At 42.3% G+C, this 15,231-nt stretch overlaps 3 protein-coding genes across 3 annotated transcripts; all 3 read right to left on the minus strand.

Annotated features, from left to right (window-relative positions):
• Positions 1 to 17: 17 nt before the first annotated feature.
• Positions 18 to 1,502, minus strand: mrpl35 (mitochondrial ribosomal protein L35). Its single transcript, XM_047610313.1, has 4 exons — positions 1,382 to 1,502; positions 1,001 to 1,166; positions 387 to 531; positions 18 to 293 (listed from the first exon to the last, which is right to left on the minus strand). The coding sequence occupies exons 1-4, from the start codon at positions 1,410 to 1,412 to the stop codon at positions 105 to 107; spliced, it is 531 nt and encodes a 176-aa protein (XP_047466269.1). The 5' UTR covers positions 1,413 to 1,502; the 3' UTR covers positions 18 to 104.
• Positions 1,503 to 3,940: 2,438 nt separating this feature from the next.
• Positions 3,941 to 9,225, minus strand: si:dkey-21a6.5 (sushi, von Willebrand factor type A, EGF and pentraxin domain-containing protein 1). The gene is made up of 9 exons (XM_047610205.1): positions 8,934 to 9,225; positions 7,602 to 7,775; positions 7,234 to 7,372; positions 7,047 to 7,135; positions 6,878 to 6,941; positions 5,593 to 5,681; positions 5,363 to 5,475; positions 5,101 to 5,257; positions 3,941 to 4,603 (listed from the first exon to the last, which is right to left on the minus strand). The coding sequence occupies exons 1-9, from the start codon at positions 8,980 to 8,982 to the stop codon at positions 4,446 to 4,448; spliced, it is 1,032 nt and encodes a 343-aa protein (XP_047466161.1). The 5' UTR covers positions 8,983 to 9,225; the 3' UTR covers positions 3,941 to 4,445.
• A 1,025-nt stretch (positions 9,226 to 10,250) lies between these two features.
• Positions 10,251 to 14,089, minus strand: cfap99 (cilia and flagella associated protein 99). Its single transcript, XM_047610204.1, has 15 exons — positions 13,819 to 14,089; positions 13,368 to 13,512; positions 13,172 to 13,266; positions 12,954 to 13,060; positions 12,688 to 12,865; positions 12,482 to 12,562; positions 12,303 to 12,371; positions 12,097 to 12,183; positions 11,899 to 11,981; positions 11,608 to 11,812; positions 11,329 to 11,470; positions 11,092 to 11,243; positions 10,801 to 11,006; positions 10,519 to 10,693; positions 10,251 to 10,441 (listed from the first exon to the last, which is right to left on the minus strand). Exons 1-15 carry the CDS (start codon positions 13,930 to 13,932, stop codon positions 10,376 to 10,378), a joined length of 1,905 nt encoding a protein of 634 aa, XP_047466160.1. The 5' UTR covers positions 13,933 to 14,089; the 3' UTR covers positions 10,251 to 10,375.
• Between the last annotated feature and the right edge of the window lie 1,142 nt (positions 14,090 to 15,231).

A 15,231-nucleotide genomic window follows, 5' to 3' on the forward strand; every position in this document is an offset into this window, starting at 1 on the left:
TAAAATGCAAGGAATCGTTTAAGATAGAGAATGATTTATTAGATACTTGTACAAGATTAGTACATTATATTCAAACAGAAGACAAGATTACATAAGCCAGCGAATTACACTTTGAGGTTAACACGATCCTGGTATTTGAAGTATGGATCATCTAGATACCAGTTTCTCCTTCTCCAAAATGACGTTGTCATTTTATCGAGGAGCTTGCTCTGTGTTTTGTTACAAAATATGATTTCCCTCAGGCGCTTTTTTCTGGCAGGCATCTTCTTCCACAGTTTCTTCTTGTACCCGCACTGTTTACGAACGGAGAGAAGAGGACGAGAAGTCACATTGTGTTTCGAAAGTAAACCCAGTGATCCTTACAGTTAATTGTAACACACACGCACCTGGCGTCTGATCCAAAGGCCACAGTGCAGCCTCATGAACCTGTCTTTGACCGCCTTCACACTCTTCCTCTTTCCCTTCTTCACGCTGTAGTACGTCAGGCTTCTGCTTGGCTGCTGAGTTACACCGGGAACAAGTGCAGACACCCTGGAATAATACAAAGAAGATGAAGTGTTATTCAAAGAATATTCACGTAAATGGTTCATCCTTTTAGGTCACAAACACGTAGTCTCACCAAATTATATCTACACAAGACAGAGACACTGACAGTATCCTGGAGGATAATGTACACCTCATCTCATCAGGGCTGAGGCTTAATCTTGTTACTTGGATTATTACCCAAACGAAATAATTTATGAGTTATGCAGGCTAATCCATTGATGAACTAGTTTTCAAAGGACTAATATAGATAGTGGCCAAAGTGTAATATTTAATGCTTCTCTTCAAGTTGATACTGATTTTACCAACACCTGCATGACCCTTGACCTTGTCCTGATTCCCATTTGAGATGGTCACTGGAATATGTCATATATCTCTAACGGTTTTAACTCCACCACTGGGAAAATGTGATTCAATTTGTTCACTTCCCACCATATGACCTCACTCTGGTCATTACCGTTGCAGGATGTTGTACCAGGGAGTCTGGCAGACTACACCCCGAACAGGAGCCCGGGCAGCGGCTGTAGCAGAGCCGTAGAGAGGCGTAGGCTGGATGAGGTGGGAGAGCTGACAGATCTGTGGCGTCCTGGCACATGCGGCCACGGATAGTGGCCTCAGCAGCCCTGTCAGACACAAGGACAACACGCACAACAACAAAAAAAAGACACATGAACGGAGGAAAGAGCTAGCTAGCTAGTTAGCTTACTAGCAGACCCCAAACCACTATCTAAACAACAATCATGATAAGTACGTCAGCATATGGAAAAAACATAATGAATATTTGCATTAAGATAAGAGTGAAATGGAAAAGGATGAACGTCAAATTATATTAACACACCAGACAGCCTCCTTGCCAGGGCGGCCGCCATGTTTCCTGCTGAATAATCGTCCAAGTACGGAGTCCCGTTTGGACAAAGTTCACTCTTGCGCGTTAATGTTGATGCTACATAGAGCTTTGCCGCCACCTAGCAACCGCTACATGTGACATACATGTGTCAGGGTTACACATTTACAAACATATTCACACATTTTACTCTTCTTCCCAACCTTCGTAACCCTCAATTACATGAGTAAATATAACTTAGCACATATTTAAATAAGAATGACCATTCACCTATAGCTCTGAAGAACTCGACATAGATAAAAATGAGCAAAAAAGAAAAGCTAAAACGTTTAATATTTCCTACAGCATGTATGTTAATGGTAAAAAAAAAGTACTGTACTTTTTATATTACTAATAATGGTTTTGATTTGATAAATTACAAATCTGTGAGTTTTGTAACTGAGTATTTCCATAATGTAGCATCTTTGGTTTCATTTATGTCGAGGAATGTGAATCAGATTATTGCCACGTATGCTCACACATACAAGTAAAATGCATAAATAAATTAAAAAAAGAAATGTATAAAAGGTCTGGTTTTAAAAAGAAAGAATAAAAAGTACTGAGTATAGAGGAATGTAAAGGCTAAAGTTCAGAGGAGTGAAGCAATTTGATGCGCCAGACAAGTTATGGAGACTTTAAAGACACTTTAATGTAATGCTGTAAAAAAAGTCTTATTAGTTTCAGCATGCAGCTACTGTTGCGATAAAGAGATTATCCTAAAATCAGTAGGGAGGCACAATTCATCTGCTAGATATCTGTTTTGTACTCCAGTATTCAATTTATGTATAAAGGAGGTATAGGGTTCACCCTTCTAGTTTGCAGCTTTCAGCTCCGTCTTCATGGCCCTCACACTCAGTAAACACATTTATCTGATCGTGAGATGTGCCATTTGTCACAGTCTCCTCTTGGATGTTTACATAATGTGGAAAGAATGGTTCAGCGTTGTGGAATTTTCTATTTTCTGCCGTCCCTTAAACACTCAAGTGTCCAGTGAAATGGATGTCATGACAAAAAATGTTCACTTGCAGCAGCAGAAAATTGTGCAACTAATAGCATTAACACTGACCCATTTACAACTGAATGTTTCGGGCAGATCCAGGACACTTAATGAATGCAGTGATTGAAGCCATTAGTAACACATGTGCTTTTCCCGAGATCTTGTAGTGCTGCCATGGCATCCCATCGCTAAAGCCAGACATCACAGCAAAAAGAAGGGGAAAGAAACACCAAAATAATATTCAAATGGGAGGGACAGAGCTGGAGCCCCTGACATGGGTGGCAGAGGAAAGGACCTTGAACAAACCCCAGTCCATTATGTCCACCACCCGCTACACGTCATCATAGTCGCTCGTTCAGTGACAGGCTGCCGTCTCGGTCTTGCTCCACTGACACCGAATTTCCCTCAGGTTAAATAAAGTATCTGATCTAATCTAATCCAATCTGATCTAAGCACTTTCTTATGACAGTTTATTTTGGATTTTGACCCACTGCTGAATGAATTTTTGACTGAACAGATGTCTTATGGAACATTCATTCAACTCATTTGACCAGCAGTATATCACAGCAACATGGTACCCACAGGCAATATACTCTATACTGCCAAAACTTAAATGACATTCCATTTTTAATCCATGGGGTTTAATTTGACGTCGGCCCACCCTTCCAGCTATGACAGCGTCAACTCCTCTGGGGAGGCTTTCCACGAGGTTTAGGAGTGTGTTTATGGGAATTTTTGACCATTCTTCTAGAAGAGCATTTGTGAGGTGAGACTCTAAAGCTGGACAAGAAGGTCCGGTTCAGTCCTCATCCTGTCACAGTACCACGCTGGATTTCACTGAGCTCCTGAGAGCAACCCATTCTTTCACAAATGTTTGTAGAAGGAGTCTGCACGACTAGGTGCTTGATTTCATTTACATGTGGCCATGGAAGTGATTGGAACAACTGAATTCAGTTATTTGGATGGGTGAGTCAATACTGGCAATGCAGTGCATCACCAAATAAGATGAAATACAGTAAAACATAAACATTGTCTAATCCGATGACATACTGAACAGAAAATGTAAAAAAAAAAAATAAATAAAGATAAATAAGAGGGACCATGACCCTCTTTGCCTCACCTCACCTCTCTGCAAAATAATATGAACTAAGTAATTCCATACTGAGTTAACAAAAAGAGCAGTGGACCAATTAAACCAGGGTATTCTCCACAATTCCCACGCACTGAAGGATCGGTTTCACAGTATTTACAGTAGAAGACATCACAAAAATAATCTCTGCTCTACTGACGGCTTTTGAACCAGTTGTCTCCAAGCACTTCATGTTGAGATAATAAGAACATTTTCTATGTTAAATTACCTAACGGCTTTTTTGATCCAGCACTGAGAAGGGAGCGGATAAATGTTAAAGGTCTTTATGAGATGAAAGTATAACTGTGGAGAAATCTGGACTGAAATAAACTGTGATTAATTATATAGCTATATAGTTATAAATTTATAGTTTATTACTGCAAAAGAATTAGAAATCTGAACATTTTTTTTATTTCCTGTTAAAACATACAAATATAACATTTAAAAAAAGAAGAAAACCATTAAGCAAAGCCAGCAATGAAACTACAAACAACCAAACACAATAATCGAACGCATTAAAAAAAAAACCCACAAGGCATCAGCCACAGTTCACACCTCTCTGTCACGAGAAATGACATTGACGTTGTTTAAAAAAAAAAGTGCTTTTCATAAAAAGAGGAAAAGATTCCCCACCAAGTCGACGCATGTTTCCCCGCTCCTGCGTGCCTCTCGTAATCCAATAACCCAGCGTACAAAAGGAACATTTATCTCTGAGGGGAACAATTTCAACAATGTCAAACTATAAGAATTTATAAAATAATCAACTTCCATTTGTCAAGAATATTTTCAGATGTACCACATTGAAAAGCTGGTGGACTGTACACTCCAAGGTACCATTTCAGGGTTTATTTATTTATTTTTTTTTATCGGTCAACAGTTCCGTTTCCTGTGGTTCACCAGCCGGCATATACGGGCTCCGCGTCGCAGGGCAGCCCGTAGTACCGGCCCTGAGGTCGCTCTTTGCGTAACAATGGAGCCCGGGCCATCGTCAGCTCTCCGTCGGTGTCTCTCCGTCGACGTAGAACCATTAAAACGATGAAGAGTAAGGCCACTGGAGGAAAAAATAAGACAGGAAAATGCCAGGGGATGTTACAGACTCGAACAAAGGGCGCACTGATGCGTGAGCGTGATTCTCGTTTCACCTGATTATGTCCTATTAATTTATTACAGGGTCTCAGTGTTCGAGCCAAAAAATAATCTGCCTGTGATGTACGGATAGTTCCAGGGAATGTGTGTCTCACTCTATCTGCTTGTTTTCCGTATAGGAGAGAAAACATCGCACAGAAAATATGCTTTTAATTAAAACAATAGTAGCTAAAACTGTAGCTAATGATGCCAACCTTTAATTTAATCAATGTACAGCAACCTTGAACCTTGTTAAATCTTAAAGCAATCAATTTGAAAAAGCACAAAGGTAATTCTAAATTGTTTACCATGGGTCTATAATCACAAATGATACGCATCACTCCAGGACATTAACACTGGTTCTCAGCACACAGTGCAATCATTGTTCTCCTTCTTCATACCTCCTGAAACGTTGCTACTCACCCCCTCCTCCGATGACTAACAGCGCAATGGTGACAGGAGCCAGTTCACAAGTGTCCCCTGCTTTCCGGAAGAAAGTCTCCATGCAGTAGCCCGGGGCCAAGCTGCCCTCTGGACAGAAAGCGTCATTCGGACACCGGATGGGGTTCACGTCAGGGCTCTGAGACAACAACGTGCTCCGTTACCAAACGTGCAGAACATCTTTTCACCTAATGCACGTCCATTCCTCCCGGTCTGACGAGAGCGTGCAGGGCTGAGTACTCACTGGACAGTAGTGATTCTCCGGGCAGACATCACAAGTTTCCTGGCCCCAGTGGATCTGGAAGAAGCCGCTGCTGCAGATTTGACACATGGGCTGATGGGGAGCCTTGTGCATGCCTGCTCAAAAACAGACATCAGTCAGCTCCTACACCTCTCCGTTATGAGCTGCAGCGAGCTCTCGCACAGATGACAAATTGCAGGCCCGCAGCTTTACGTCTCCGCGGCGTGAATTACCTGGCCGGCACGGTGTGCAGTCTCTGGAGGCAGGCTGGAGAGCTTCTGTGCCTCCAGGACACATCTGGCACTGGCTGCAGCCAGACGAGCTGTCAGACACACGACGATACATGATGATAACCATAAATGAATGATGAACATAGTTTCCGCGGCTGCCGCGCTTGAGAAATAACAAAGTTGATTTGTTTGCGACCTCGTTTCGCGGACACGCCGGTGACGCTTATTGAGCAAATAATGAGCTGATGTCAGTATTTCACTGTCAAATCACTGGAAAATGGTTGTAAACTGCACACAGGGCATAAATTAAAGATTAAACGTACTGTCCAAGATCCAGCAGCAATATTTTTAGCTGCTCTATTTAAGCTATGGAGCTGTGGCCTCTCATGGCAGCAGCCCAAGACGCCCGCCGGTGGACGCTGGCAGTGGAGTAGGTTTCAGGCCTGGCAGACGAGCGCTGACAGACCAGGACTATCGCTTTTATTACGCGGCGGCCAAAGCTAAGTTTAGCTGTGGAAGCAGTTTGAGAGTAAAGGGATTTTTAGTGGACTTGGTAAAGATCTGTGTCTTCCAGTCTACCACTTAATATATCGCTTCAACCCTCACAATGACTATGAGTTTGTAGTGACATCAGTTTTTCTTCTAAATGCTAAAACATGGGCCTTCAACAGGGGGTCTGTGACCTCTAGGGGTCCACGGAGGTACTGCAAGGGGGTCTCAAATCTTTGGTTGATTAGATATGTTTATGTGTATAATATCATTTCCCCCACAAATTTAAATTTCTTTAAATTTATATTAACACGAATCCAACATATAAAGGCCCCTTGAAGACCCTTGTGCTGAAGTCAGTTTCTCTAGCAGGGTGCTTGGGCTTAAATATGTGGGAGGAGAAATCACTCCTTTCCTCTTTCCTAGACCAGGAACAACCTGGACGAGAGCAACTGGTCTGGGAACTGCCAGGAAAATCCTGCTTGATCTGCTGTGACCACACATCAAACTCATCTGGATCGATAATGCATCGTGAGTTCGAAGCAGCAAACTAACGCGACGTTCATCTTTTGATGCCTGTTGCCGATTTCTCGAAGGGGACGGCTGCATAATCAGTCCTGTGTGTGGGCGCATCTGTGCTGGCAGAGCGAGGCATGGGATGATGAAAGCATGTGATATTCAATTTGCTGGTAGGATACAGTGGGTCACTCTTCAGAGAGAGTTCAACTCTGTTTAGTTTTGTTTTGTTTTGCTTGGATCCTGGTTACAGGGCAGAAAGCGAATCAGCTGTTAAACTCACTTGCAAAAAGTTCCCAGCGCACACGGCGAGCAGGAAGTAGAACTCTGCTTTGACGTAAAGGAACCTGAAAGCAGCAGACAAAATATATATCAGCTTATTATTTTCTGAACAAAAAAGTAACCCAGTTACTGATAGGCTACAACAATGAGCTGTAGCTAAATAAACATACCTGGCGGACAACTTGTGCAAGTTTCTCCCCCTGTGTTATTGTTGAAGGACCCAACGGGGCAGGGGTGACACAATGGACTTCCAGTGAAGCTGTAGAGTAGATGTAAAGTTTTAAAAAGATTCAGCAAAGCATACAAGACTTATTTAACTTTCTAATAAAATAAAGTAGGCGCAATATTAGTCCTTACTTGGTGTAGAAGCCCCGGTTGCAGGGCAAACACTCCTGCTGTCCCGCCAGCGGCTGATAAAATCCCTTGCCGCATGGCAGGCACGCTCCAGGAAATACACACAGCCCGCGGTCGGGACAGCACGTACACAGCAGGGTGTCTGGGGAGGTACGTGCTTAACTTAAATTTCAGTTTTTTTAACCACTATAGTGAGGAATTTTTTCCTGTCTGAAAGCAAATGACGATGAGTGTCTAAATAAAAATACTTTAGGAGACTTTAGGTCCTAAAAAGTCCAATAAAAGAAGTCCACCTGTGACCCACCACCACAACACACAATGAAACAATTAAACATGGTGGTTCCGTGTCAGGTGACACACTGTTGACTCACTGTTGTCAAACTGGGATCCCGGTGCGCAGGGCTCACAAGTAGAGAGGTTGAAGGCGGAGCAGCCCGGGGTTGTGCTGCTGAAAATCACGGGTGTTGGAGTCAGACTGGTCACATTCTCAATGAGAGTGGTGTTCACCACAGCGGGAGCGAGTGTAGTCTGGCTCACCACCATGCCTGCAAGAGGAGGACACCGGATTGATTCATATGTGTCTGAGCTGTGACGAAGTTCTGATCTCCAGAATATATTTTTAATAGTGGAAGAACAACAGCCGGTTATTCGTGATGATCAGCAGGGCCTGAGAGTTTGGGGGCTGTCGGCAGGTATTTTGTTTTGGGATCCGAGGTCACATCCTATGCTTGGACAATTAATCAAATTAATAAATTACTTTCCATTTTTCATCAGTGTTTAAAACTGATAAATATAACAAGTAATAACTGCTCGTCTCAGTTTCTGTGAAGAAACCTTGTATGTGTCTTGAGATTGCTAAAGTTAAAGCCTTGGACACAAGAACACAAAGGAAAAGCAAAACTAACGCTTCGCCAGAGGTCAGAGCGCCTGCCCCGTTCAGATATATCCCCCACCGGCCTCTAACTCTCAATCAAAAACCTATGTATAAAGTTCACTCTGTCAGAACAGCGGGCGCCAACAGGTATAAGCACATCAGCAACAAAACAGAGCTCACATTGTGGCCCGTAATCACATAAGCCATGTGCTTAAGTGCTTTCTTGAATACGAGCCATCCTCCTCACGAAATGAAATTATTCAGAAAGAGGGTCATGTGATTGCTCTGCTGTTTCAGTCTCCTCCGGGCTGGAAACATTTCTTCCCTCCTCCAAACTGTTAGAAACAAGGTTGCTGTAAAGAAATGCCACTTTCCAGCGAGGAAACCTGCAATTTAAAATACCACTACACGGTCCTACAGAAACACAGTGAGTCAGTGTGTGAATTATATGGGGGAATTTTTCGAGGGGAAAGACTGTTGTTGTGGCTCGGGGCAAAGTAAATGAATAAAACTAAATTTGTAGTAGGAATCTATGTTTTTGAGTAAAAGTAGATTTTAAAATTGTCACATTGACAGAGACTAAAAGCATGTACACTTCTCACACATATGCAAATAAATAAATAAATGACTTGTGTTTGTGAAGGATATTTTTTTTATTCATATATGCTTTGTTTTATTTAAAAAAAAATACCAATTCATTTCACAACAAACATCTGGAACAAACGAGACTGGGACTTTAAGAAGTGAATGCTGTGAATGATTATCAGTGGTGGATTAAAGGTGTTTTTTTTTTCTTTTTTTCGTTAATGCCGGAGGAATCTGAACTTACCCAAGAAACAAGCGGCGGCTATCGCAGACAAAACTCCCCGACCGTCCATCCTCCGGATTTCCCGAGAAATACCTCCACGCAAAGTTCACTTTACAGCATCCCTGACAAGTGGTCGAGCTGACTTTGTTTTCCCGGAGGACGAGGCTCTCTCGCCGGGAGTCAGTCCTCTCATCAGTGTCATATGACAAAATAGGCACCATGTGATTTTGCTTTAGAGGACAAAAAACTGAGCACAACGGGTCGTTGTTGTTACAGGAAACCGCCAGCAGGGACACCCCAGCCCCTCACATGCTTAAAATATCATTAGATTAAATGAAAATCTACCGGTAAACCATTATATTAGACGGATTGATTGTTTCAAACTATGATGAAATGATAGCAATATAACACTACTGACACTACTTGGCACATTTTTTTTAAAGAAAAGATTGTGAATTTCTTCATTTTCCAGGCTATATGGTGACGCTGTATGCTGACTTGCCACTTCATTAGGTACACTAATGAACACAAATTCATTCTAATATAAGAGTCTTGCACTAAATAAGGTTAAAAGGCGCAGTTTGTGTTGATACATTGCAATAGATAAATAAATGCTAAGTGAAGGAAGTAGTTTGTGGTGCTACTAAACCGTATGGAATTAAACACACAAGGGTTTCTGTTATTTAGCCTAAAACTAAAATAAGGTTGTAAAACTAATAGAACAGCAACACAGCACACTTCAATAGTACTCCAAACCACATCCTCCAAAATTAAAACACAGTTGAATAAACATCTCTCTCACTTATTTGAAATAAATGATGACTATCATCACCTTCAACGACAAAACATTTAGTGCAGGACTTTTATGTTATAGAATGCATTCGTTTTTTTACTGATGTATCTATTGATCCGAAACGTGAGCGTATGTTGTTTTGTGAAGTGTCTGTTTGCAGAGAGGTCTGTTAAATGCCTAATCTTTGTTCCTGAAGTACTTCTGTATTTTTTGTGGATTTCCCCATTTGCGGGTGACTCTTTATACTCCCAGTAGTGATGAGAGACATTTAGTACAGTAACTTGTCACCGAAATATACACAGAAGTATTAATGTTCTGAGGAAGGGAAAATTTCTTGTGAGTCATGAGTTCAAGGTCCGCTTCCCCCTTCATGCCCACAAGTGTGGGCAGAGAAGTGAAACCCTGGTGATATTTACTGGACGTACAATAACAGACATCGGACCAACAATTATATTAGTTTTGCAACTACGATAAATAATGGCTGTGATATTCATCAAGTTGCATGTCTTCACTGTGCAGGGAAGTCAGAAATGACAGCGATTGGAAACCGTTGAAACTGTTTTAATGGCAAATGTGTCAAGAAGATTTGACAGAAGACGAACTGTTTATTATTATTCTATATTCTGTTATTCCTAAAATTCATAAAACTACACATATTATTGTCTTACATCTAAGGAGCATCCTGGATGTAGCTCGCTAAGCTCTGCTCCAGTTCCTCCCAGCTTTTCTCCTTTCTCTGGCAAAAGGAGACAGAGGAAAGTTATTTACTGCTACTACTATTGAAAATGAATGTTCTTTAGACTTCACACTCACTTGGTTGTGTGTCTGTTGCGCTGATGTCTGTTTAGAGGCCTTGTTGCTTTCCATTTGCTTCAGCCTTTGACGCTCTTGTTTTTTCTCCTCGAGCTTCTTCCTCAGAGCCAGGATGGTCTCATCTTGATCCACGGTCTGCTGAAGGAAATCCAGCTTGGCTTTCCTCTCCTCTTTCCTGCCACATGTCAGAACCACCGTGAATGTGTCATATTTGCTGCGTGTTTGCTACGGGCCGCGTTTTGTCGCGGCCGCAATGAAGTCGGAGCCAAACGTTTTCCTGACCTGACGGTGGCCGTCTCCGCCAGCGCCCTCCTGTGCAGCTCGATGGCGTCCAGCTTCTCCAGCAGCAGCTGCTTCTTTTTCTGCTTCTCCTCCATGATGTGCTTCCGTTTCTCCTGCTGCTCCCTTCGCTCTGCCTCCTTCAGAAAGGCCAGCCGCTCCTTCAGCTCGGCCAGGGACATCTCCCCCAGCAGCTCGTGGCCTGCGGCCTGACATGGGGCGGTTAAACCGTGGCCAAGAAATCAATGAGAGGGTGTGCATTGTAAAATGACGCCCTCCCTTTCTTTCACTCACCTCCGTTTCGTCGAAATTCTTGCTTCTGATGTGAGGAAGGGACTCAATGCAGCGAATTTCGAGGATGATTTCAAATTTTCTGCTCAGCTCTGCCTGCGCCTTCTCCAGCGCTTGACGAAGGAGCTCCTGACTTTGTTCTGAGACTTCTTTCACTGTGTAATTTGCATGAAATTGATGAGAATAGAAAGGAAACCATAAAAAAATGCTCTTTGTGTCACTCGAAATGAGGAGGCGTACCTATGCTTTGCTTCAATTTCTGTATCTTCTCTTTAGCAGCCTTTGAATTCTTGTGGCCCTCTGCCACTTGTTGGACCAAGTCTCTCATTACTTTTTCCTCCCGCAGCCTTTTCTCTGCATATCTTTGCATCAGCTTGGCTGTCTAGAAAAGAAGCAAACAAAGCTTAACACATTTTTTATGCCGCTTAAAATAGTTCCTTTAAAGTTTGCAGGGAGCCTTTTTTTTTCTTGTCTTTTGTAAAACAGTTTCTTACAAGTTGTCTCGTGGCCTTTACCCACCTCTTCTTTCTGCTGCTGTGCAGTCTTCTGGTTACGTTCCATCATTCGCTGGCGAGCCAGAGCCACCTCCTCGTCGGTGATGCGCCCCTCCAGGTACCTGCGCTCAATCCTGTTCAGCTTCTCCTGGAGGTCCTTCTCGAGCATCTCCTGCTGCCACCGCAGGAACGACGAGGGCTCGCGGGCGCCTTGCGCCAGTCGCTCTATTCTGTTCACACGCACACAAAAAGCTCTTGTCATTCAGCCCGCCGGAGCATCCCTTCGTCCCCGTGGTGTCTCGTCCAGATGCCGTACCTCTGCAGCTCCTCCTCCACCTGGCGTGCATACAGCGCCTCCCTCCTCAGGATGGCTGCGTTGTTGAGCTTGATGCTGCAGCTCTTGGAAACAGAGAAACGAACACATGCCAGCGAATATTACACCTACGTGAGCTGATTCTTACAAAGTTACCCTGAAGACTGATCCACTGAAGCAAATGAAACTATTAGATCTCACCTTGTTAGTGGAAGGAGTTCCCGAGGAATGAACAGAATTAAATTTGAGCTTTGAACCCAGGTCTTCCTCAATTTGGGAAATCGCCCTCTGCAAAATAAATGGTGATTCAGCAGAAATGTGGGGAGCAAAGAGCAAAAGGTGGAGGACTCCCTATTTTATTTCTTTCAGTATCATTCATGTGAACCTCCATATAAACTAGCCCCTACCTTTGTGTGCTCAGACTTCTGTGGCTTTACACAGCTGAACTGTTTCGTATTCGCCTCATACAGCAATTCCTTGGGTGAAAAACAGACAAGAATTAATTACAATGTGATCCAGTAAGGCTGGAAATTCATGGCCATATTATATTGTTATATGATTTGTTGGATACGCTGGTGATTAGTACCTGAGCCTTTTGATGGTTCTTTTGTTTGACCTCCTCTAGAGTCTCCATCTCCTTCGGAGGCTTGTAGGTGCTTTCTGGTACCTATTAAAAACAAAAGCCCACCCACAGTTTACAGCAGAATGACGTATGCTGTCTTGGAGGACATATTGCTTATGGAAACCACAATGCAGCACACTCTAATACGAGAGTAAAACTGTGGGACTGACTGGTTTGGATTTTTCCTGCTGTGGGATGAGCTCAGGCATTGGCAGAGGTCGAGGTTTAGGCCTGGTGAGGGAGAACTCTTGCGGCTGCGTGGTTTTGATCGGCGCTTTCTTGATCTGGCTCCCTTGAGATATTTTGACAGCGAGCTGGTCCACGAGAATATCAATCTCAGGGCGCCATCTAAAGGACGCACAGAGACATATTTTGGCTGTTTGACTCTGGAATAACTTGTCGCATGAAACATTTGCCTGTACTTTTGTTTTCTCACCGAAGCAGGGGACCAATCCAGTGTTCCTCCACGAAGGCGGAGTCATAGATGCCGTTCCACTGCACTTGTATCCAGGTGGTGAGGTTCGAGAAGAAGAAACTCAAGAACTGACAAAAACAAAACACCCTTACATAGAGTTCTTCACAGGAGAGGCACTGATATTGCTATTTGTTTCCAGTGCATTAACCATCATGTGTTCAGAAAACGGTGGTTCTTACTGCGTGCATCTTCTTGATGTCCAGGGATTTAACAATGTTACTAAACTGCTGAAACCCAAGGTCGTCAAGAACAAATGTAGCGAGGTAACAGATAACTGAGGAGCGACGGAGAGTTATAAACACATCAGTGGAAGTCTTGTTTTATGAAGACGATACATAATTAACCATCAGGTCCAGTTAATAATTTATTACTTACTGACAAACTGGCTGCGGTCACCTCTGGATAAGCATTTCCCATTTTGCCCGAAGAAGGGAGTGACAACTACATCCAGCAATTTTTTTTGTTCGACACATCCATATATAGCATCAAGGATGAACTTCTTTTGCAAAGGATCCATGGTCTGCAGCAAATAATAAAGGTGAGGTTATTTTTTAAAAATATTTTATATGCAGGAGGTAAGGCACAATAGAACAGGAACCAATGTCACATCACATCTGTATCACAGTTATCACAGAAATATAAACATATTGACACCAGAGAAATACTGTTCATCTCTATGAATGATGAGCAAGCCATGCTCTGCTATTTTATTTTGCTATTTTATTTTCTTAATTTTGTGGCCCACGGAAATGGATGAATGGATTCTTAAAAACAAGTTGCAGCACAAGCCTGTCACGGATGCTGATCTGAGTGTTCCCCACTGTACCTGCAGATCCTTTGAAGCATCTTCTATAAAGTCATCCAGACACTGTCTGCCAGCTTTGAATTTATCCAGCAGCACAATGGCTTGCTTTACAAGTGATCCATAGCTTGATGCCATTGCAAATCCACCAGAAAAGCCGGCAATTAAAACTCACAGACTGTGTAAAAATAACCCGAGACCAAAGTGGTTACTATTAAACAAGCCTAGATTTATAAAAAGTAATATTTCCATAAGAAAATCCGCTGAGCGCTTTGTGTTTATCCCCAGTCATTGCCATCCGTTGCTTGGCAACACTAAACAGTCGTAAACAGAAACGCAACCCAGCTCGAAGCGTTAATTTAATACTGTACAAAAACAAGAATCGACGCCTTTATTTGCACTGATGGGGGGTGTTTTATTATTGATTTATTTTGTGCAACATATACAAGCAGCCCTGGTCTTAATCTGTGCAGATTAACAGTGTGGCATCTTGATCCTTTGTTGGCTGCCATAACAATAATTATGACGTAGCGCGATGTGACGTCTGTGCAAACCCTGTGGTGCCTTCATGTGCTGTTGGAAATGTCAGGAAAACCACAGAATAATCCAACTGACATGATGATTATAACAAAAACTGTGAAATGCTTTCAAGGTAGCAGCCATGAGTGTTTTTTTTTTTTTTTTTTTTTTAAATGTTTTTCTTTTCTTTTTTTCCCGCAAACAACCGAAGGACATTCTTCAGATGCGAAAGTGACTTGTTTAACATCTGGGTTTTGAGGAGTGTTATTGGGGGAAAAGCTGATTACGGAACAAATCACATGCAAACAAGGGTTTTAGAGTGGCCTCGCAATGCATCATCTGACTTCCTGCCTTAATCTGATTAACATAATCTGATTTTGTTTTCATGCGGATGCGTAAACAAAGTCATTGGTCTGGCATTGTGTTGTCACAAATGTAGGCTACTTTTTTAAGATATTTTCTTTAAATAATCTGACATTGAAAGCACTTTCAGGTTTAAATTTAAGAAAAAGGTTCACGGAAAGTCTGAATAACTGCAGTCTTGTTCTAGAGTAAACTCCATGATGACCAGCAGAAAACTCTATAACCAGGTAAATGTGCCTCGAGTTAGGAAAGTTTTACCAGGGAAAAAATTCAATTTCATGCTGATATACTTGATTGTGCAACATGATACATCTATGAAGTCTGACACAAAGAGGCTGTTATTACATTCATCCCCTCAATCTTTCTGGGACATATACAGTAGTGCTAATTAAACACATTTGTGACCTTCAGAATTTTCTACATTGCATAAACATTATTCAAAACATCAGTGGATTTTAATTTATTGCTATGTTTACTGCACAAGGGGGTCATTATAAAACAGGAGTTTACTCACTTTTACAACTGACAGATGTAAATTTCTTGAATAAACAAATG

The sequence above is a fragment of the Mugil cephalus genome, chromosome 17 (genome assembly GCF_022458985.1).
Source record: "Mugil cephalus isolate CIBA_MC_2020 chromosome 17, CIBA_Mcephalus_1.1, whole genome shotgun sequence".
Taxonomy (NCBI): Eukaryota; Metazoa; Chordata; class Actinopteri; order Mugiliformes; family Mugilidae; genus Mugil; species Mugil cephalus.